We start from the raw sequence: 22,175 nt of genomic DNA, 5'->3' as shown, positions 1-22,175 counted from the left end.
CGGACACTAAATATCTTGCCCAGCAACAACAGTACAGCGGTGGGTAACGAGAGATTTAGAGGGATTTAAATTTGAGGCCTAGTATTTAGGCGCTGGGTCACCGGTATGGATTTAGTGACAGAATTAGACTTGGAAATGCACAGAAGCGTGTGTGTGAAGTTATTCTGAATGACCCTATGTGCACCTTCAATATTATATACCCTTTTAGGGATAGATTTCAAATAGCTCTGATATAGCAGAAACCACTAAATTATGAAATTGCTAAATTGGGAATTGTACTTCAACCCAGAACAAAAAATGTGCTTTGACGGACACTAAATATCTTGCCCAGCAACAACAGTACAGCGGTGGGTAACGAGAGATTTAGAGGGATTTAAATTTGAGGCCTAGTATTTAGGCGCTGGGTCACCGGTATGGATTTAGTGACAGAATTAGACTTGGAAATGCACAGAAGCGTGTGTGTGAAGTTATTCTGAATGACCCTATGTGCACCTTCAATATTATATACCCTTTTAGGGATAGATTTCAAATAGCTCTGATATAGCAGAAACCACTAAATTATGAAATTGCTAAATTGGGAATTGTACTTCAACCCAGAACAAAAAATGTGCTTTGACGGACACTAAATATCTTGCCCAGCAACAACAGTACAGCGGTGGGTAACGAGAGATTTAGAGGGATTTAAATTTGAGGCCTAGTATTTAGGCGCTGGGTCACCGGTATGGATTTAGTGACAGAATTAGACTTGGAAATGCACAGAAGCGTGTGTGTGAAGTTATTCTGAATGACCCTATGTGCACCTTCAATATTATATACCCTTTTAGGGATAGATTTCAAATAGCTCTGATATAGCAGAAACCACTAAATTATGAAATTGCTAAATTGGGAATTGTACTTCAACCCAGAACAAAAAATGTGCTTTGACGGACACTAAATATCTTGCCCAGCAACAACAGTACAGCGGTGGGTAACGAGAGATTTAGAGGGATTTAAATTTGAGGCCTAGTATTTAGGCGCTGGGTCACCGGTATGGATTTAGTGACAGAATTAGACTTGGAAATGCACAGAAGCGTGTGTGTGAAGTTATTCTGAATGACCCTATGTGCACCTTCAATATTATATACCCTTTTAGGGATAGATTTCAAATAGCTCTGATATAGCAGAAACCACTAAATTATGAAATTGCTAAATTGGGAATTGTACTTCAACCCAGAACAAAAAATGTGCTTTGACGGACACTAAATATCTTGCCCAGCAACAACAGTACAGCGGTAACGAGAGATTTAGAGGGATTTAAATTTGAGGCCTAGTATTTAGGCGCTGGGTGACAGGTATGGGTTTAGTGACAGAATTAGACTTGGAAATACACAGTAGCGGGTGTGTGTGAAGTTATTCTGAATGACCCAATGTGCACCTTCAATATTATATACCCTTTTAGGGATAGATTCCAAATAGCTCTGATATAGCAGAAACCACTAAATTATGAAATTGCTAAATTGGGAATTGTACTTCAACCCAGAACAAAAAATGTGCTTTGACGGACACTAAATATCTTGCCCAGCAACAACAGTACAGCGGTGGGTAACGAGAGATTTAGAGGGATTTAAATTTGAGGCCTAGTATTTAGGCGCTGGGTCACCGGTATGGATTTAGTGACAGAATTAGACTTGGAAATGCACAGAAGCGTGTGTGTGAAGTTATTCTGAATGACCCTATGTGCACCTTCAATATTATATACCCTTTTAGGGATAGATTTCAAATAGCTCTGATATAGCAGAAACCACTAAATTATGAAATTGCTAAATTGGGAATTGTACTTCAACCCAGAACAAAAAATGTGCTTTGACGGACACTAAATATCTTGCCCAGCAACAACAGTACAGCGGTGGGTAACGAGAGATTTAGAGGGATTTAAATTTGAGGCCTAGTATTTAGGCGCTGGGTCACCGGTATGGATTTAGTGACAGAATTAGACTTGGAAATGCACAGAAGCGTGTGTGTGAAGTTATTCTGAATGACCCTATGTGCACCTTCAATATTATATACCCTTTTAGGGATAGATTTCAAATAGCTCTGATATAGCAGAAACCACTAAATTATGAAATTGCTAAATTGGGAATTGTACTTCAACCCAGAACAAAAAATGTGCTTTGACGGACACTAAATATCTTGCCCAGCAACAACAGTACAGCGGTAACGAGAGATTTAGAGGGATTTAAATTTGAGGCCTAGTATTTAGGCGCTGGGTGACAGGTATGGGTTTAGTGACAGAATTAGACTTGGAAATACACAGTAGCGGGTGTGTGTGAAGTTATTCTGAATGACCCAATGTGCACCTTCAATATTATATACCCTTTTAGGGATAGATTCCAAATAGCTCTGATATAGCAGGAACCACTAAATTATGAAATTGCTAAATTGGGAATTGTACTTCAACCCAGAACAAAAAATGTGCTTTGACGGACACTAAATATCTTGCCCAGCAACAACAGTACAGCGGTAACGAGAGATTTAGAGGGATTTAAATTTGAGGCCTAGTATTTAGGCGCTGGGTGACAGGTATGGGTTTAGTGACAGAATTAGACTTGGAAATACACAGTAGCGGGTGTGTGTGAAGTTATTCTGAATGACCCAATGTGCACCTTCAATATTATATACCCTTTTAGGGATAGATTCCAAATAGCTCTGATATAGCAGGAACCACTAAATTATGAAATTGCTAAATTGGGAATTGTACTTCAACCCAGAACAAAAAATGTGCTTTGACGGACACTAAATATCTTGCCCAGCAACAACAGTACAGCGGTAACGAGAGATTTAGAGGGATTTAAATTTGAGGCCTAGTATTTAGGCGCTGGGTGACAGGTATGGGTTTAGTGACAGAATTAGACTTGGAAATACACAGTAGCGGGTGTGTGTGAAGTTATTCTGAATGACCCAATGTGCACCTTCAATATTATATACCCTTTTTGGGATAGATTTCAAATAGCTCTGATATAGCAGGAACCACTAAATTATGAAATTGCTAAATTGGGAATTGTATTTCAACCCAGAACAAGAAATGTGCTTGAACGGACACTAAATAACTCGCCCAGCTACAGCACTAGGGACAGATTTAGCTGGATATAAATTTGAGGCCTAGTATTTAGGCGCTGGGTGACCGGTATGGATTTAGTGACAGAATTAGACTGGGATATGGCCAAAAAATAAACAGACTATTGCTGGTTAAATGCACTTGGTGTGACAGCTTCACCCTGATGTAGGCTTTAGCCAAAAAACAACCACACCATTGAGGGTTAAATGCACTTGGTGACAGGCGCAGCTTGCCCCTGATTTTGTATATGGCCAAAAAATGAACAGACTATTGCTGGTTAAATGCACTTGGTGTGACAGCTTCACCCTGATGTAGGCTTTAGCCAAAAAACAACCACACCATTGAGGGTTAAATGCACTTGGTGACAGGCGCAGCTTGCCCCTGATTTTGTATATGGCCAAAAAATGAACAGACTATTGCTGGTTAAATGCACTTGGTGTCACAGCTTCACCCTGATGTAGGCTTTAGCCAAAAAACAACCACACCATTGAGGGTTAAATGCACTTGGTGACAGGCGCAGCTTGCCCCTGATTTTGTATATGGCCAAAAAATGAACAGACTATTGCTGGTTAAATGCACTTGGTGTGACAGCTTCACCCTGATGTAGGCTTTAGCCAAAAAACAACCACACCATTGAGGGTTAAATGCACTTGGTCGCAGCTTGTGCTGGCGCACCACAAGACACAAAATGGCCGCCGATCACCCCAGAAAAATGAGACTGACAAACGGTCTGTGCAGCCTAAAAACAGTGAGCAATTGAGGATCAGCAGCTCAATGATCCACAGCTGCAGATCGATCAGTTAATCAAGTCCTTTGGAGGAGTTAATCTGCCTAATCTCGCCCTACTGTCGCAGCCGCAACCTCTCCCTACGCTAATCAGAGCAGAGTGACGGGCGGCGCTATGTGACTCCAGCTTAAATAGAGGCTGGGTCACATGGTGCTCTGGCCAATCACAGCCATGCCAATAGTAGGCATGGCTGTGATGGCCTCTTGGGGCAAGTAGTATGACGCTTGTTGATTGGCTGCTTTGCAGCCTTTCAAAAAGCGCCAAGAAAGCGTCACAAAAGCGCCAAGAAAGCGACGAACACCGAACCCGAACCCGGACTTTTACGAAAATGTCCGGGTTCGGGTCCGTGTCACGGACACCCCAAAATTCGGTACGAACCCGAACTATACAGTTCGAGTTCGCTCATCCCTATTAAAAACACATCTTTTCAGGCAGGCTGATCAAGCTACCTAAAATGACTTTTCCCTGACTAAACCTCTCCCCCACCAACTCGATCCTCTGAGGCCTCTTTCACACGGGCATCGCCTGTGAGGGCTGGACAAGATGCGGGTGCGTTGCGGGAAAATGCACTATTTTTATGCGCGAGTGCAAAGCGTTTTAATGCGTTAGGGCTGTTTCACACAAGCGAGTCCATTGCTGATTTATAATGCCCTTGTGCCTCTGCTACAGGATCTTCCTGACAGCATTATGTCACTATGTTCCTTTAGGCCCCTTTCACACGAGCGAGTTTTCCGCGTGGGTGCAATGCGTGATGTGAACGCACAGCACCCGCACTGAATACTGACCCATTCATTTCAATGGGTCTGTGTACATGAGCGTTGTTTTTTACGCATCAGTTCTGCGTTGCGTGAAAATCGCAGCATGTTATATATTCTGCGTTTTTCCCACAGCCCTGGCCCCATAGAAGTGAATGGGGCTGCGTGAAAAACGCATTGCATCCGCAAGCAAGTGCGGGTGCGATGCGTTTTTCACTGATGGTTGCTAAGAGATGTTGTTTGCAAAACGCATTGCACCCGCGCGGAAAAACTTGAATGGGTCCGCCATCCGTCCGTTCTGCAAAAAGATAGAGCAAGTTCTATCTTTTTGCGGTGCGAAGGCACAAAACGGAACCCCAGAAAGCACTCCGTAGTGCTTCCGTAGTGTTCCGTTCTGCATCTCAAGATTTGCGGACCCATTGAATTGAAAGGGTCCGCATCCGTGATGCGGAATGCACACGGACGGAACGGTGCCTGTGTATTCCGCAGCCGCAAATGCAGTCCGCAATACGGCAACGGGCAGCACACCTAATGCTGTGCAATCCTGCAAGTCTGAAACGGAGGATCACGCTCACACACGGAGCAAGATTCCTGCAATGGAGTCATTCATGTGAAACCGCTCATAGAGTGGGTTCACACATAGGTTTTTAATGCCATTTTTTGCACATTTGTGTTTTAGTGATGTTTTTTTTTTCCTGCAGTAAAAACACCAGCCCCTGATGTTAGCTGAAGGTCGATGGGAAATATGAAACGCAAGACGCACAAGCATTTTATTTTTTACTACTGGTGTTTTTGTTATTTAATTAGGTAGTGTTTTTTATTTATCTGTCAGTTTTAGAAAAATGTAGTGTGCTGAAGCTTTTGGCATTTTTATGGCGTCTTGACACCGTCTCTATAGGGAGAAAAGTGCCAGAAAAAAAAAGAGTGGTTCACACAGTAATTTAGGGAGAAAGCCACAAAAACATAAAACTACATGCAAGATGGAAAAATGACAAGCAGTTTCTATGGCATTTTTTTTTGTGAACAAAAAATGCCAGTCTTAAGCTCTATAGGTGACGGTAGATGTAGTGGCACCGGCCTCTGCATAACTTCGGCACATCCAGCTCCAATTCTAAATGTAAGACAGCCTCTTAGCTGTCTTACATTTAGACTATTTTCTTCACCTAAACCAGGCGTAGAAAATTTTGATTGAGACAGACCTATGAGCCTGGAACCGAACTTAAGTTCAGTACAAAGGTTTTTAAAAGTAGAAATTAATTTACGTAGTTATTACCCAAAGTCTCACAAGACTTTGCAAAGTAATAACTTTGGCTCATAGGAGCCAATACATTCTAATACTGTATGGAGCGCTTGTTCTGTACAGTATTAAAACTAAGTTTTATGTGAATTGACTTTGGATGCAGCATCCGAAGTTGATTCGGTCATCCCTAGTTCAACCATTGGGGTTGTTGGCTCCTAGCCCAGACAAACCCTTTAAGGTAATAGAAAAAGAAAACGCAAGATACGTGTTTGGTATTGTTGAAATCCTAAGGGCCGTTTCACACGAGCAGATCCCGTGCGTGTCATCCAATGCGTGAAAGAGCCAAGCCCCGCTCTGGACAGCAGAGGCACGGAGCATTAACATGACTGATAATGCTCCGTGCCTCTCTGATCTTTTTACTACAAAATCACAGTGAGATAAAGTCGTCACCGTGATTTTGTAGTAAAGAGATCACAGAGAGGCACGGAGCATTATCAATCATGTTACTGCTCCGTGTCTCTGCTGTCCGGAACGGGGCTTGGCTGTCATTCACACAGCAGATTCCATGTACAGGACTCATAACTCTTGAACTCTAAAAAGTTGAATATACAAACTCTGCACATGTTGACGTTTCATTTTTAGGACATGTATCCTGAGAGTGGCTTCTCATATATCATTTTTACTTTTTAGAGGAAAGGGAATTTCGCCTACTGTTTTTTTTTTTTTTTTTCCAAGGCGAAAGTGGGTCCAGCAGTCTTTTTTCTATATTTTCCATTTCCATTCCAGATGAACACAGAGAAGGCAGCACTCCAAAAAGAATTGAAGTTTATTTGCCCAATATCAGCAACGTTTCATCTGCTGAATGCAGCCATTTTCAAGCATACAAATGTGGTAAATACTCAGGTATATATAGGTGGAATACGATTAACATCAATTAATATAATCAAGATAAAAACACATCAAATATCATACGCAGTCAGATACATGGTATGAGAGTGTGAATCAATATAATCACTGTGACATTATTATATCACAGGGATTATGTTGATTTACACTACCATACCATACCATCAGTGGCATAGCTAGAAATGACTGGGCCCCACAGCAAATTTTTGAATGGTGCCCCAGTCATTTTTTCGCAACCCCTTCCTTTCATGCAGCCACCATTCCTGTGGCTAGTAAAGATCGCTCTCTCAGACCAGGCCCGACAGCTGTTCCATCCATTTCTTACACTTTCTATACTGTCACTATATGTAGTAAGGCTGAAGCTCAGCCTGCGTTTGTTGGAGGGGCGAAGGAGGCCTATTTAGCGCGGCCCCACGCTCCCATCACGGACGCCGCGCTCTCACCCCTCCATCCCATCCCCTTCTGCACCTCTCTCACCATCAGGCATGCCCCTCATTTAGCTCCCACCCGGCCATGGCTTCCCACACACCCCAGCCATCTATAGGGGACAGTCATGTCATCCCTTTCCCCTCGTCCTTCTTCGTGGTCTCCCACCGTAGCCAGGACCACAAATAATTTAATTGTGTAATACTGTTGAGGGGGCCCTGACAAAATCGTTTAGCCCTCCTTCACCTGGATGGGCCCCTTCTGGGTCAGGGCCTCAAAGCAGCCGCTTCCTCTATAGTTACGCTCCTGCATACCATGCACCTGACTGGAATTGATTCTGTGTATGATATTTGATGGGTTTTTATCTTGATTATATTAATTGATGTTAATCGTATTCAGTGGTGTCGCCAGGGGGGGCCAGAGGGGGCCACAGCCCCCCCCCTTCATCACGCTGTGCCCCCCATGTGCACCCCCAACTAAAATGCCCCCCCAAGTGAGCCGCCACAGTCGGGCACAGGGAGATGAGCGCTTCCATTGAGTTCATCTCCATAGTCATCTACCTGTGCTGCGGCGGGGCAGGGGAGGGAGAGGCGTCTCCCTTCCCCTTCCTCTGTTAGGCTGTAGGCACTAGGCCGGCAGCCTATCAGAGGCCGGCGCAGGCGGCGCGATGACGTCATCGTGCCGCCTGAGCCATACAGCGCGGGACACAGGCTGGAAGAGGCCTGCATCGCATCGCTGACATGGAGGTAAGTATAAGGGTTTGTTTTTTTGTTTTGTTTTTTACAATAGTTTTACAGGCACATTAGGGGGGTTCTTGTTACTGGCACATTGGGGGGGCTTATTACTGGCACATGGGAGGCTTATTACTGGCACATGATGGGGGCTTATTACTGGCACATGATGGGGGGCTTATTACTGGCACACGATGGGGGACTTATTACTGGCACATGATGGGGGACTTATTACTGGCACATGATGGGGGGCTTATTACTGGCACATGATGGGGGGCTTATTACTGGCACATGATGGGGGGCTCTTGTAACTGGAACATTGGGGGGCTCTAATTACTGGCACGTGAAGGGGGGCTGGGCTCTTATTACTGGCACATTGGGGGGCTCTTATTACTGGCACGTGATGGGGGCTCTTGTTACTGGCACGTGATGGGGGGCTCTTGTTACTGGCACGCTATTGGGGGCACTTATTACTGGCACGTTATTGGGGGCACTTATTACTGGCACATTATTGGTGGGCACTATAGGGGCATCTACTGAGGCCACAAAGAAGGGGTATTTTATATGGGGGGCTCTGTACAGTAGCATTTTATACTGGGACACATTATGGTGGGTAATATGGGGAAGTTAGGAGAGGAGTACTATGGAATCATCTATGGGGGCACTAAGAAAGGGTATTTTATACTTGCAAATTATGGGGGAAACTGAGGGCATCTACTGGGGCACGATATATGGGGCATTTTATACTGGTACATTATGGGGAGCACTAGGAGGAAGGGGAGAAGAGCACTGTGGGGGCATTTACTGGGGGGCACTATATAGGGGTATTTTATACTGGCAAATTATGGGGGACATTAGCTCAACTGGGGGCATTACAAGGTGGTATTTTTTGCATTGTCACATTATAAGGAGAATTATTTCTACTGGGGGGGCATTATGGTGGGCTTTATTTCTCCCCCATGGTATGACCCCCTAGTAGCAGCACCAGCCTCTCTCTGCTCTGCTATCCCTCTGCCCCTTCTCCAAATCCTTATTATGAAATCTTTCTCATTAGGATAAAACACATAAGCTCTGCCGAGCCCCCAGCCAAAGTGTTGAAGTGGCGTCCGAGATCCCCAAGGGCCAAGCAATTGTAAGTTTTCATGTGAAATATGTTTATGTTATACACATATAGCCTACACTGTGCCACACAATGTACAGTATACCTCTACACTGTGCCACACAATGTACAGTATACCTCTACACTGTGTTGGTTGTTCTATAAGCACCCTTGTTCTGTGGTGGCGGACAGAAAATAATCTGGAAGTGGCCCTCCCAAGACCAGGCTCTGGATCCGCCACTGGACCGCTCACAGGAGTGTACATTTCTTCTAAACTGTAATCCGTATGCTCTGACCTGCAGAAATCAGCACTCAGTAATAACTAGCAGGCAGTGCCTGTAGGCTGTAGCCTGGCCCTGTTACCGAAGCTAGCCGAGTGGTGTAAGGTTAATGTACTAGTAGAGATGAGCGGCCGCTTAATCCTGATTTAAAGTTAAAGTTACTTCAGGATATGGATTACAGTTTAGAAATGTCAAATGTACACTCCTGTGAGAGGCGGGGAGGGAGATCTGTGGATGACACTGTTATAGGGAGGGGGATCTGTGGATGACACTGTTATAGGGAGGGGGATCTGTGGATGACACTGTTATAGGGAGGGGGATCTGTGGATGACACTGTTATAGGGAGGGAATCTGTGGATGACACTGTTATAGAGGGGGAAATGGGGATGACACTGTCATAGAGGGGGAAATGGGGATGACACTGTCATGGGGTGGATCTGTGGATGACACATATAGCATAAGATGCTATATACGGTATGTGTCATCCACATATCCCCCCCATAGCAGTGTCATCCACAGATCCCCCTCCCTATAAAAGTGTCATCCACAGGCAACTAGGACATGTTGAAATCCGAGTGATATAAAAAATTTTTTTAAACAACAGGACTTTTCTTCCCTGTTGCGGTTTTAGGTATTGGGTAAAGCATCGCAGCATTTATAAGCGTACTTGTGTAAATGTATCGTTGTTATAGCTGCCCCCCCTACTTTTGTCCTGGCCCCCAGTGTGCCCTCCCAAAATTTGAAAGCTAGACACGCCACTGATTGTATTCCACCTATATATACCTGAGTATTTACACATTTGTATGCTTGAAAATGGCTGCATTCAGCAGCTGAAACGTTGCTGATATAGGGTAAATAAACTTCAATTATTTTTGGAGTGCTGCCTTCTCTGTGTTCATCAGGAATTGGTGAGGACTTGGATTTGACATCTTTGGAGGCATGCAACCGTTTTCTTTTTTGCTTTGTTCTACTTTTTTGCTGCACATTTTTGCCTTTTTTTTCTTAATCTGTTGCTGTGCTGCTCTAAGTACCGTATTTTTCGCTGTGTAAGACGCACCGGCGTATAAGACGCACCTAGGTTTTTGGGGAGGAAAATAAGAAAAAAAATATTTTGAACTAATTGTGGTCTGTGGGTGATGCACTGTTATGGAGGATCTGTGGATGACACACTGTTATGGGGGATCTGTGGGTGACGCACTGTTCTGGGGGATCTGTGGGTGACGCACTGTTATGGGGGATCTGTGGGTGACGCACTGTTATGGGGGATCTGTGGGTGACGCACTGTTATGGGGGATATGTGGGTGACGGACTGTTATGGGGATCTGTGGATGACGCACTGTTATGGGGGATCTGTGGGTGACACTTATAGGGGATCCTCTCTGGATGGCACTGTTATGAGGATCTGTGTATGACAGTTATGGGGGGGATCTGTGGATGACACATATATAGCATCTTATGCTATGTGTCATCCACAGATGATGAGCGCTGTCTATTACTTACAATTAGAAGCGGTCGCCGTTCGTAGCAGAGAGGAGGGAGGAGGCAGGAGGCAGGCCGGGAGGACGGGCGCTGGCAGTGTGAGTCATCCGTCATGCGCCCACGCCGCCTGCTTCATTCATGAAGCAGGCTGCGCAGGCGCGTGACGTATGACTCACACTGCCAGCGCCCGTCCTCCCGGCCTGCCTCCTGCCTCCTCCCTCCTCTCTGCTACGAACGGCGAGTGCTTCTAATTGTAAGTAATAGACAGCGCTCATCATTATCGCTCATTATGCTTTTACATGCAGTGCACACAACAATTAACTATTAGGGATATGATTATACAGTAAGCGGGGCCCGTGTAGTAGAATACAGTCACTGCACGGGCCCCGCTGTCATTATAAATGCAGATGCCGCCCCCAGCCCCTCCTCCCTCACAGCTGATACACCCGCCGCACGGCATCGCGGCGGGTGTATCATTGAAAACTAAGCAAAATCGGCTACATTCACCGTATAAGACGCACTGCTATTTCCCCCCCACTTTTGGGGGGGGGAAAAGTGCGTCTTATACAGCGAAAAATACGGTATGTATTTTTCCATTCCCATTGAATTCACTTTTGATCTTGGCTCAAGAACAGCATGAATAACTTCGACAAAAAAATGCTCATCAAATATGCAATGTGTGAATACACTCTGCCTGTATAATACAGAATTAAATGTTACCTAGCAGTCCATGGACTCCTTTAGAAAATGTATGATCATCCAATGTATAAAAACCTAAGAAATCCCTGTGGAGAGGGTGACCTTTCCTAACTTCATGCAGAATTATAACAAATGTTGCTCCTTCTCCAAATGACAAGGTCACATTACTTCTTTTGTTCACCACCAGATTAAACCTGGAAGAGTAGAAATATAGAAATGATACAGATACAGATTATTTCACCTGAAATGTATGGCATAATTTCTGCTACTTCTGGCTACTTCTCAAATGACCAGCTTGGGGAAGAGGGATCCAAGTAGGTCTTCCCACCTTAGAGCTCATGCACATGCCAATGTGCCAGCTATGCCCGTATTGCAGCCCGCAAACAGCGGGTCTGAAAAATACGGGCTCCGGCCGTGTGCACACTGTATAACGGATGCACACCCATTTACTTGAATTGGTCTGAAATCCGGGAGATACGGTGCGGAATGGAGGCTTGGATCAGAAGTTTTCTGTACAAGCCTCCGCACCACAAAAAAAAGTAATGCATGCACTACTTTTTTGTGGTGCGGACTGTCGGATGCAGGTAACAGACCCTACCCTACTCAAGTGCATTTGTGGTCCGCAGCACGGGCAATGCCGGCACACGGTCGTGTGCAGGAGCCCTTGCCCTACATAGAAGTGAACAAACATTTACAGTAGACTAACCAATTAAGTGGACCAGATGACTTTGCAATGAAGACCCATGTGGGTGGTAGCAACTTCATGGAGCACAACCGGAATCAATCAGCAGATCACTGCTGCATCTTACTTCTTAAAAAAAGGGTTGTAAATTAGAGATCGCCTATAGGAATATTACACTATTTTGTTCCTTACCCTTCCTTGCTTATAGAGCCTGTTTTCTGCCATGAGAACGTTTTCTTGTTTTTATGGTTCAGGACTATGATTTTGTCAGTGGTCACCTCAATTTCTATCTTCATCTCTCTGTTTACGATTCCAAATCTTCCAAAATAGGTTTCATTTGATATGACATTATTGATTTTCTTGTTTCCAATAAGTTCCCCATTGACTGCAATACCTAGAAAAGACATGGAGGATTCATGGGGTGTGATCAAGCTTTTATGGGAGATTGTATGGATGTGCAATCAATGTGTAAAGTGGGAAAACTCCTTTAACAGAATAGTGCAGAGTATAGATGGGAGGCTCTGGAAACAGTGGAAGAGGCTACTGTGGTAAATAATACTTCGGGGGCTGAGGGTGGGAACTCTGAACCTCCTGGAAAAATGGAAAGTATGGGTTTTTCGTGACCTACTAAGGGGCCACTTTTTTTGACTGAGCTAACTGGTGGATATTGGCAGACACTGAGAACTGAGTTTGTGAGAGGCAGTCACTAAAACAAGAAAGGGGAATAATGCAGTTTTCATGAAAGCGGGGATATAGAGCATTTTGGCAGCAGACCAACTTTATATGGTAGAGCAGTGTTTCCCAACCAGTGTGCCTCCAGCTGTTGCAAAACTACAACTCCCAGCATACCCGCACAGCCAAAGGCTGTCCAGGCATGCTGGGAGTTGTAGTTTTGCAACAGCTGGAGGCACACTGGTTGGGAAACACTGTGGTAGAGGACACCAAGGAGTATATCAAAGTGTCAAATAAAGGGCCATGAGTTCCAAGTTGCAGACAATTTAATTATTACACACAAAAAAACAATTTCTACTTAGTGTCAGTGCACTATAACTGATATAGCTCAAAAGCCGTTCTATATTCCTAAAACGGTTTGCATTATGTTGAGGGATATGGAGCACTGTCTTCAGATTACATACTGGTTAAGTACAAGTTTGACCCATAAATCGCAAACTAAGAATATTTAAAGTGGCTTTATTAGGTATTAACAATGGCTGAAGACTTGGAATTGGATAACATAAGAAAACAACCTACACTCACCTGTAAGACCCCTTTCACACGGGCGAAAATTCTGCGCAGGTAGAATGCGTGAGGTGAACGCATTGCACCCGCACTGAATCCGGACCCATTCACTTCACGGTGATTTTCACACATCACTTGTGCGTTGCGTGAAAATCGCAGCATGTTCTATATTCTGCATTTTTCATGCAACGCAGGCCCCATAGAAATGATTGGGGATGCGTGAAAATCGCATAGCATCCGCAAGCAAATGTGCATGCAATGCGATTTTCACGCATGGTTGCTAGGAGAAGATGTTAATAAATTTATAAAAGTCAATTTACTGTATTATTTTCCCTTATAACATGGTTATAAAGGAAAATAATAGCATTCTTAATACAGAATGCTTACTAAAATGTTACTTTAGTGGTTAAAAATAATAATAATAATTAACTTACCTCATCTTTTTGTTCGCGCAGCCGGCATCGTCTTCTTTCTTCATCTTTCATGACCTGCAAAAGGACCTTTGATGACGTAATCGTGCTCACCACGTGGTAACATCAGCGCACGTCCTGCTGAATGAAGATAGAATCAAAGGTCCTTTTGCAGGTCCTGAAAGAAGAAGAAAGAAGACATGCTGGCTGCGCGAACAAGAGGATGAGGTGAGTTAATTTTTATTTATTTTTAGCCCCTCAAGCAACATTTTAGTAAGCATTCTGTATTAAGAATGCTATTATTTTCCCTTATAACCATGTTATAAGGGAAAATAATAAGATGAATAGAACACCTAACCCAAACCCGAACTTCAGTGAAGAAGTCCAGGTTCGGGTCTGGGTACCACATTCAGTTTTTTCTCACGTGGTTGCAAAATGCATTGCACTTGCGTGGAAAAGACTGAACATCGGAACGCAATCGCAGTCAAAACTGACTGCAATTGCGTGCCTACTCGCTCGGTTTTCCCGCAATGCACCCGCGACTCATCCGGAGCAAATCCAGGACGCAAGTGTGAAAGAGGCCTTAAAGGGGTTCTCCAATAATTTGATATTGATGGCCTATTTTCAGGATAGGTAATCAATCCCAGATCAGTGGGGGTTCGACTTCTGGAACCCCCACCGATCAAGTGTATGAAGAGGCTGCGGTGCTGTGTGAGAGCTTAGGTCTCTTCCTAGACCAGTGATTTCCCATTAATTGGTCACATGGCCTAGGGGCAGCTCAGTCCCATTCAAGTGCAATGGACTGAGCTGCAATACCAAGCAGAAGAGCTCTGCTGAGCACTGCGGTTTCCTCAAACAACGGATTTCTGGGGGTGCTAGGAGTAGAACTTCTGCTGATCTCATATTGAGGACCTTTCCACAGAACTATCCACAGATGAAAATCTCGGAGAACCTTTTTAAATCCCCTGCAGCTTCAGTGCTTCCCGCCAGTCCTTATGTATTTGGCTGCAGAGATGACATGCCCGTATAGACACATGACTGCTGCAGCATGACACAGGACCACTGAGACTGGTGATTGGCTGCAGTGGTTACGTAAATATATGGGCATGTCATTGCTGCAGCCAGATACACAGAGCACTGGAGCAGTGGGGTTTATCAGGTGAGTATAAGTTCTTTTGTTATTTTATCACATTTTCCTTGCCTTCAGATGTTTTTTTTTTTTGCTATATTGTAAACTACTTTAAGCATTAAGGGCTCATGTACGCGACCGTATGCCCTCCGAGACATACGGTCCGTGAGGGGGCCATACATATGTCCCCGAGCGGCATACATCATGCGCACGGGAGTACACAGCATCATAGATTACAATTGTCCCGCATTCATAAGATCATATGATTGTGGGACAATAGTCCGGCAGGCAGCACGATGTGCACAGCATCATTGTAATCTATGATGCTGTGTGCTCCCGTGCGCACGATGTATGCCGCTCCGGGACATATGGCCCGCTCACGGACCGTATGTCTCGGAGGGCATACGGTCGTGTGCATGAGCCCTGACTGTCAGGTTTCATTACATACCTAGTTGTCTATCCTCAATAAGGTTCAGGATCACACCCGGCTTCTCCTGAATATTGAAGCACAGTACGTCATTCTTTTGTGGAACATTTATCACAAAATGAGGGTCAGAATCCACTGTTAATAGAAATATCCAGTTAGGAGAATATCCAATTATGAAAGTTATTGCTGAGAAACAGAGAGCTCAGGTACAATACAGTTATACAATTACATCATATACATGGAGGTGACATCACTGTGGCTCAGTGGTCAGCACTGGTGCCTTGAAGCATTGGGGTCCTAGGTTTGAATCCGACCAAGAAAGACATCTGCATGGAGTTTGTATGTTCTCCCCGTGTTCGCGTGGGTTTTCCGGTTTCCTCACACATTCCAATGACATACTGATAGGGAACTTAGCTTGTGAGCCCCATTGGGGACAGTTGGATTCTAAAGTCTGTAAAGCGCTGCGGAATATGGTAGCGCTATATAAGTGCATAAAATAAATAAAAATAGTCAAAGAGTATTCCCATTTTATGAAGTGATAGTATAAAAATAGCATATGCACTCACTTTATGATTGTAGGGGTCCAACCTCTGGGCACTCCTGGCCACCTGTCTATGCAGGAAATGGCACCCTGATGCATTCATTTGAATGGAGAGGTGCTACATTTTAAGCATTGGCAGGGGTTAGACCCCTATTGATCATAAAGTGATGGTGCAGCGTACCCTGCGGAGCCGGTGCAGAGGATGGGTGTGATAGTGGCCCTTATGAAGTGTTGTGTCACAGTGTACTCCCTCAAGCCGTTGGTCCATAGGGATCAGTGCAGTGAAAAGGTAATTTTGAAGAAAGAGGCCAGAAGTAAACAGAACAGTCTTTGTAGTAGGTGCCAAATTTAACTTCTGATACTTTCTGTCAGGGATGCAGGGTGGGTGGAATACTCCACACCGAGCACAGGAGGCCTGGAAACTAGGGTAAAGGAGAAGGTCACCTTCTAGAACAACCCTAATCTAAGTCCTGACTAACTATCAGTATGAACTGACCTTGATGGTAGGAAAGTTTATACACAGGAACCTAGAGCCCTAACCCACCCTGTAGGGCCCTGGTATAGTGAAATGACTTGAGACAACCTATTCCTCCACCAGAAGGATGAACAGGATTCTCCCTCCGGCCTGGATACAACAGATAGGGGAAAAAAACACACAAAATACAAATAGGAAACGCGACACTTAACTTCACGTGGAGTAAAGGAAGCACCAGGAGCTCAACTGAGAATCAACAATCAGCTAGCCCAGAGTCCAGAAACTGAAGCTATAAACCGCACCCCTAGAAGGGGTAAGCAGTGATAAATAGGGGAAGTTAAATGACCAAATCAACAACACCTGCAGAGGTGTGGTCATTACCAAAAAAACACAGACACAAATGATCCAAAAGGAACCATTCAGATTAATCCATGTGTTGCCAGTCTCTCTGATCTCCTGGCCCCTGTCACGGGAGTATCCATGACAGTACCCACCCTTCTACGGGAGACCTCCGGGCACCCAGGACCAACCTTATCCGGGTTAGACTTGTGAAAGGCTTTCACCAAGCGACTGGCATTCACATTGGATGCCGGTACCCATATCCTCTCCTCAGGTCCATAACCCTTCCAGTGGACAAGATTCTGAAGAGAGACGATTATCTTGGCGATCTGAAATTCCAAACTACCGTCTACCATGACACTAGCAGGTGGCAAGGAAGACAGCTCCAAAGGTTCAACATATCTCTTTAACAAAGATTTGTGAAATACATTATGAATTTTAAGGGCCTGGGGAAGTTCAAGACGAAATACTACAAGATTAATTATAGCAGTGATCTTATATGACCAATAAATCTTGGACCCAACTTCCAAGAAGGTACCTTCAACTTAATGTTTCTTGTAGACAGCCACACAGAATCACCCACTCTCAGCTAGCCCAGAGTCCAGAAACTGAAGCTATAAAATGCACCCCTAGAAGGGGTAAGCAGTAATAAATAGGGGAAGTTAAATGACCAAATCAACAATACCTGCCAGAGGTGTGGTCATTACCAAAACAACACAGACACAAATGATCCCCAAGGAACCATTCAGATTACCCACGTGTTGCCAGTCGCTGTGATCTCCTGGCCCCTGTCAAGGGAGTGTCCGTGACACTTTCATAAACAGCAATTTCCAAGTGCAATTCTCTGGCACTAGTAAGGACTATGGAGGCAGGTTGGATGGCTGCAATTTGGCATTAATGTACCATAGTACTGGCCTAGTAATATTCTGGGTGATGTGTGTCCCAGCTGCCGTCTCACACCTCACAGCAATGTCTTTAATGCTGGTTTCTGCTGTCTGATTCCTCTCAAGTATCGGCTTGAGAATGTCTTCTCTCTGGAGAATCCTCTTTAGGAGCAAGAGCTCTGGTGTGTGCTTCCTCTCTCCTCTGTCTCTTAACAGGAACTCCCCCTCCTAGCAGGAAGCAATCTCTGTAGAATATGTTGATGTTATAAATGATGATGATGATGGTTAGAAACACTGCAGGTGTTAAATGGAAAGGATTATGGCTGCACAGATCTTTTCCACTATTTGTTACCATGAAACAATATACAGAAATTCTGCATAGGTTGGCCATCTCATCTCTCCTCATGGTAGATGCAGCCCTGCCTATAATGTGGTGAATACTGGCATTTTCTCGTAAGAACTACCAACCACTGCATGCAGTGGTATTTCATAATTTATTTTTGCCAGAATCTGCATTCCAACTAAAACGTTATTTTCCATGCGTTGTGCATTGTAAAAAAAAAATGACCTAAAAATCTACACACATCACACATAGTATTCCTTTAAAGCAGGGGTGCCCAACCTTTTTTGGTCTGGGGGCCCCATGGTCACATTGCTCTATTTCAAGGGGCCGCAAAAAGAAAGAAAAAAGTTAATCAGTGCTCATTTGCACCAGCCTATTACACAGGCCGATGCGAAGTGAATGGGGAGGAATGATCACTACCACAGTCATTCCTCCCTCATTCAGTTCTCTTGATTATTGGCAGTACATTCCGGATTACACAGGGAGATGTGCTGACGATTATCGTACATCTTTCATCCTGATATAATATGCAAATCAGCCGACCAGATATCAGGAATGAGCGTATATATGAACACTTGTTCCCAGTAATTGTCCCGAATATTGTGCAGTGTAAGGCTCCATTCACACATACGTAGTGTATTGCGGATCCGCCATACACCCGGCCGGGAACCCCCATAGAACTGCCTATTCTTGTCCGCAGTTGCGGACAAGAATAGGGCATGTTTTATTTTTTTTCTGGAGCCGTGGACCGGAAGTTCGGGGCCACGCTCCGGAAATGCGGATGCGGACAGCACACTGTGCTGTCCACATCCATTCCTGCCCCATAGAGAATAAATGGGTCCGCACACATTCCGGATAATTGCGGAACGGGTGCGGACACATTCTACGGATGTGTGAATGGACCCTAATAGGAACTTAGATATTTCCCGGTAAAAAAATATTTTTAACACGTTCCTGCAGCATGGCCCTGAAACAGAAGATTCATACTTTCCTGCTCCCTGACGCTCCCGCTCTCATCATCTTCCGATCCTGACCCTGTTTACATCTGGTTCGCTATGGGCATAGTCACTTGCTCCGCTCCAGCCAATGACTGGATTCAGTGATTATGTGGCCACAAGAAGCGCTGCACTGCTGAAGTCAGTCATTTGCTGGAGAGGTGCTCTGGACCGGAAGATGGAGATATTGGGAGCGTTGTGGAACAGGAAATTATGAATCTTCTGTTTCAGGGACCATGTTACAGGAACTTGTCAAAAAATCTTTTTTAATGGGAAACCCCTTTAATTTAAGTGGCGACATTTCCTTCCTGCCTGCTATTCAAAATTGAGTGCTTTCATTTACCGCAGAGGACAGCGCTCACTGGTTCTTACCACCTCCTGCCCCCCCAGATAATACTGTAGGTGCCCTGCAATACCCAGTAAGCACTTTCCCTAAGGGCTCATGCACATATGTAACGCCCCAGAGTGGCATTACCACCTTTTACGTCTCCCCACTATGGTTAACATAATGTCATCATGTGCACTTATTTCCCGATCCTGCAAGATATGTGTATGTATTTCTATGCAATTGTTGTGTTTGATGTAATGTGCCTGGTTCACCAGCAGATGGCGACCACATTGGCAGTATTAGTTTACCTAGAATGAAACCTTTATTTTCATTCTAGCCCTCTTTAGTCAGAGGGAGGAGTTTAGTTAGGGAAGTTCAGTTCAGGAGTGCCCCCTGCCAGGGGAGGTTGTGCTGCAGAGAGCTTCTCCCTGCTGGACGAGGCCTGCTAATGCCAGCAGAGCACCGTCAGCTCTGCTGGAACAATAGAAAAGAGCAAAGAGCCTCAGAAGCCAGGAAGTATAGTCCCCTGGATAAAGATAAAGACAGAGTCAGACTACAGCCGAAAGGAAAAGTTCCTATTTAATCCTGATAGCACAGCAGAGCCAAAGAGTAACTGATGTAGCAGACCTGAATGTGTTCGCCTGCCAGAATTTATGCCAAAGTCCGCTAGTTACCAAGATAAAGTTTGAAGATTGCTTCTCTGATGAAAGTTTATTCAAGTAAAGCTGCTGTTCAACGTTATACCAAGTCTGGACTCCAATTTATTTCTTCCTCCTTCCATTCAATCATTACATTTTCTGCAATGGACGGCAACACTTGGGATTCCAGCATATCCAGGTAGGAGCACCATGACAAGTGCTACACCACTAAGGGACATTAGGTCCCCCTACACCATTCTGGCATTCCTACCCTAGGTACCCATACCAATACCATCTACTTAGGGGGACTCAGTCCCTCATGGCTGAAATGCAAATGGCGTCACAACAAAACAAAAACTTTTTCTTAAAGGGAGCCCAGGACCCACCCGTGCGTTGCACATACTATGCTCCGTTCCATAAAATGCGGAACACACATGACTGGAATCTGCGTTTTGTGGACCACACAACACGGTACGTCATGTGTATGAGGCCTTACTAGTGGGGAAAGCACTTATTGGTTAACCCTTTAATGACCGGGTCTGAAAAAGCCTTAATGACCAGTCACTTTTTTGTGATTTAGCGCACATGGTTCAAACACTTGTAACTTTTTTGGTTCAAAGACCTTTGAAGGACGCTGACTTTTTTTATGTTGCACATTTTCCTTTTTTTTCCTTTTATTTGTATTTTTTTTTTATATATTTTATTTTAATACTCACTTTATTACTTATTTTTAAAATAGAAAAAATAAGACTGTTGAGGAACAGTGAACAATTTTATTTTGCACTTTTTCCTTTTTATTTTTTTCTTGTACTTAAATATATTTTTACCACACAATATGTCCCCCAAGAGGTCTTTAACCCTTTCGCTACCAGCGCTGTACATAATGCAGGTCGCGGTAATTCAAGTTTTTAGATGCCTTGATCAAGTGAGATCACGGCATCTAAAGCGTCAAAAATATATTTATATAATTAATTTAAACCACATTCTTATCAGTAAGATAAGAACTGAGCTATAATTAGTTTGTATAAGGGCAGAGAACAGAAATAAGGAGTCCGTCTGCTCCCCAGATGACGGAAAATACAAAAAAAATCTACAGGCTGCTACTACAGCATCTCAGCTATGTACACAAAAAAGAACACATATTTCTTATAAAGACCAATAGAAAAAAAGATTTTTAGCTTAAAGGGGTTGTCCCACGAATAATGTAAAAAATTAAAATCAGACCTCATATAGTCCATGACAATACCTTTCTAACAAAGCTAGAACCAGCCCTGTACCTCCTATGGATCCAGAGATCTCCACATTCATTGCACTGCTAGATTTATATCAAGCTGAAAGTTCAAGGGGAGGGTCTTTTCTGCTGCAGCTAAGGGGGCGTGTCTCATCTCTCCCTATCACAGCTCAGGGGGCGTGTCTCAGCTCTCCCTATCACAGCACAGGAGGCAGTTGAAGGATAAAAATGAGCATGTGCGGCCATCTCAGTGAGCAGGACAAAGAGATAAGGAGAAAAAAAACTAACAGCAGGTGGCGCTATACAGATACATTTTATTGAATAACTCAGTGGCTATACTGATTTTTTAATTGCATGGAATTACAAAATAATTCAGATCCAGGTGCTGGTCTGAAAACTGTAGAATATTTTTCATGGGACAACCTCTTTAAAATAAGTACAATGCAATATTAAAAAAGTGTGTACAAACACTGCAGAGGTACCCAAGTCCAACCCAATGCAAGTGTCACACACACGACAAACATTATATTGCGAAGCCCACTCTTCATTAAAACAAATTGGACTAACTAAAAGAAAGATATGTCCCGTATAACCCCTTTAACAACCATATTTATTAAGGGAACTCATTTATTTAAGAACACTTACACTACAGTATTTCATATATCATATAGCCAGTTTTAAAGGGGTTGCCAAACCTTGGATCTGACAACCCATTTGGTGCGGACCTGTGCCCCTAAAGCCGAAGAACATAAAAAAATGAAAACTCCCCTGTCCATGGTCCCACCGCTAGTCTGTTCCTGGTTGCTTCCGATCCCTATAGGACCAGGACCAAGCAGTCACAGGGCTCAGAGAAAACAGTGGCTTGAGCACTAAGTCACAGCAGTGATGCACCATTTAAGCTTCTGGGACCACTGAGACCTATGATTGGCCACTATGGTCACAGGACACAGCTGCTTTCTGGTCTGTAAAGACCAGAAGTGGCCCAAAATGGAGCAGCAGCAGGACCGCAGACAGGTG

At 44.2% G+C, this 22,175-nt stretch overlaps 1 protein-coding gene across 1 annotated transcript in view; it reads right to left on the bottom strand.

Moving 5' to 3' along the window:
- The window catches only part of LOC122944114 (inter-alpha-trypsin inhibitor heavy chain H3-like), a 64,020-nt gene that overhangs the window by 14,597 nt on the left and 27,248 nt on the right, over window positions 1-22,175 (bottom strand). The window contains exons 8-10 of the mRNA XM_044302347.1: window positions 15,406-15,519; window positions 12,372-12,573; window positions 11,519-11,691 (exon numbers count right to left, since the gene is read on the bottom strand). Of these exons, the coding sequence (XP_044158282.1) occupies window positions 11,519-11,691; window positions 12,372-12,573; window positions 15,406-15,519 (489 nt within the window). The remainder of the gene's footprint in view (window positions 1-11,518; window positions 11,692-12,371; window positions 12,574-15,405; window positions 15,520-22,175) is intronic.

The sequence above is a fragment of the Bufo gargarizans genome, chromosome 7 (genome assembly GCF_014858855.1).
Source record: "Bufo gargarizans isolate SCDJY-AF-19 chromosome 7, ASM1485885v1, whole genome shotgun sequence".
Classification (NCBI taxonomy): domain Eukaryota; kingdom Metazoa; phylum Chordata; class Amphibia; order Anura; family Bufonidae; genus Bufo; species Bufo gargarizans.
Note: the sequence above shows the minus strand (reverse complement) of the source record. Positions and strands in the feature narration are given on the sequence as shown.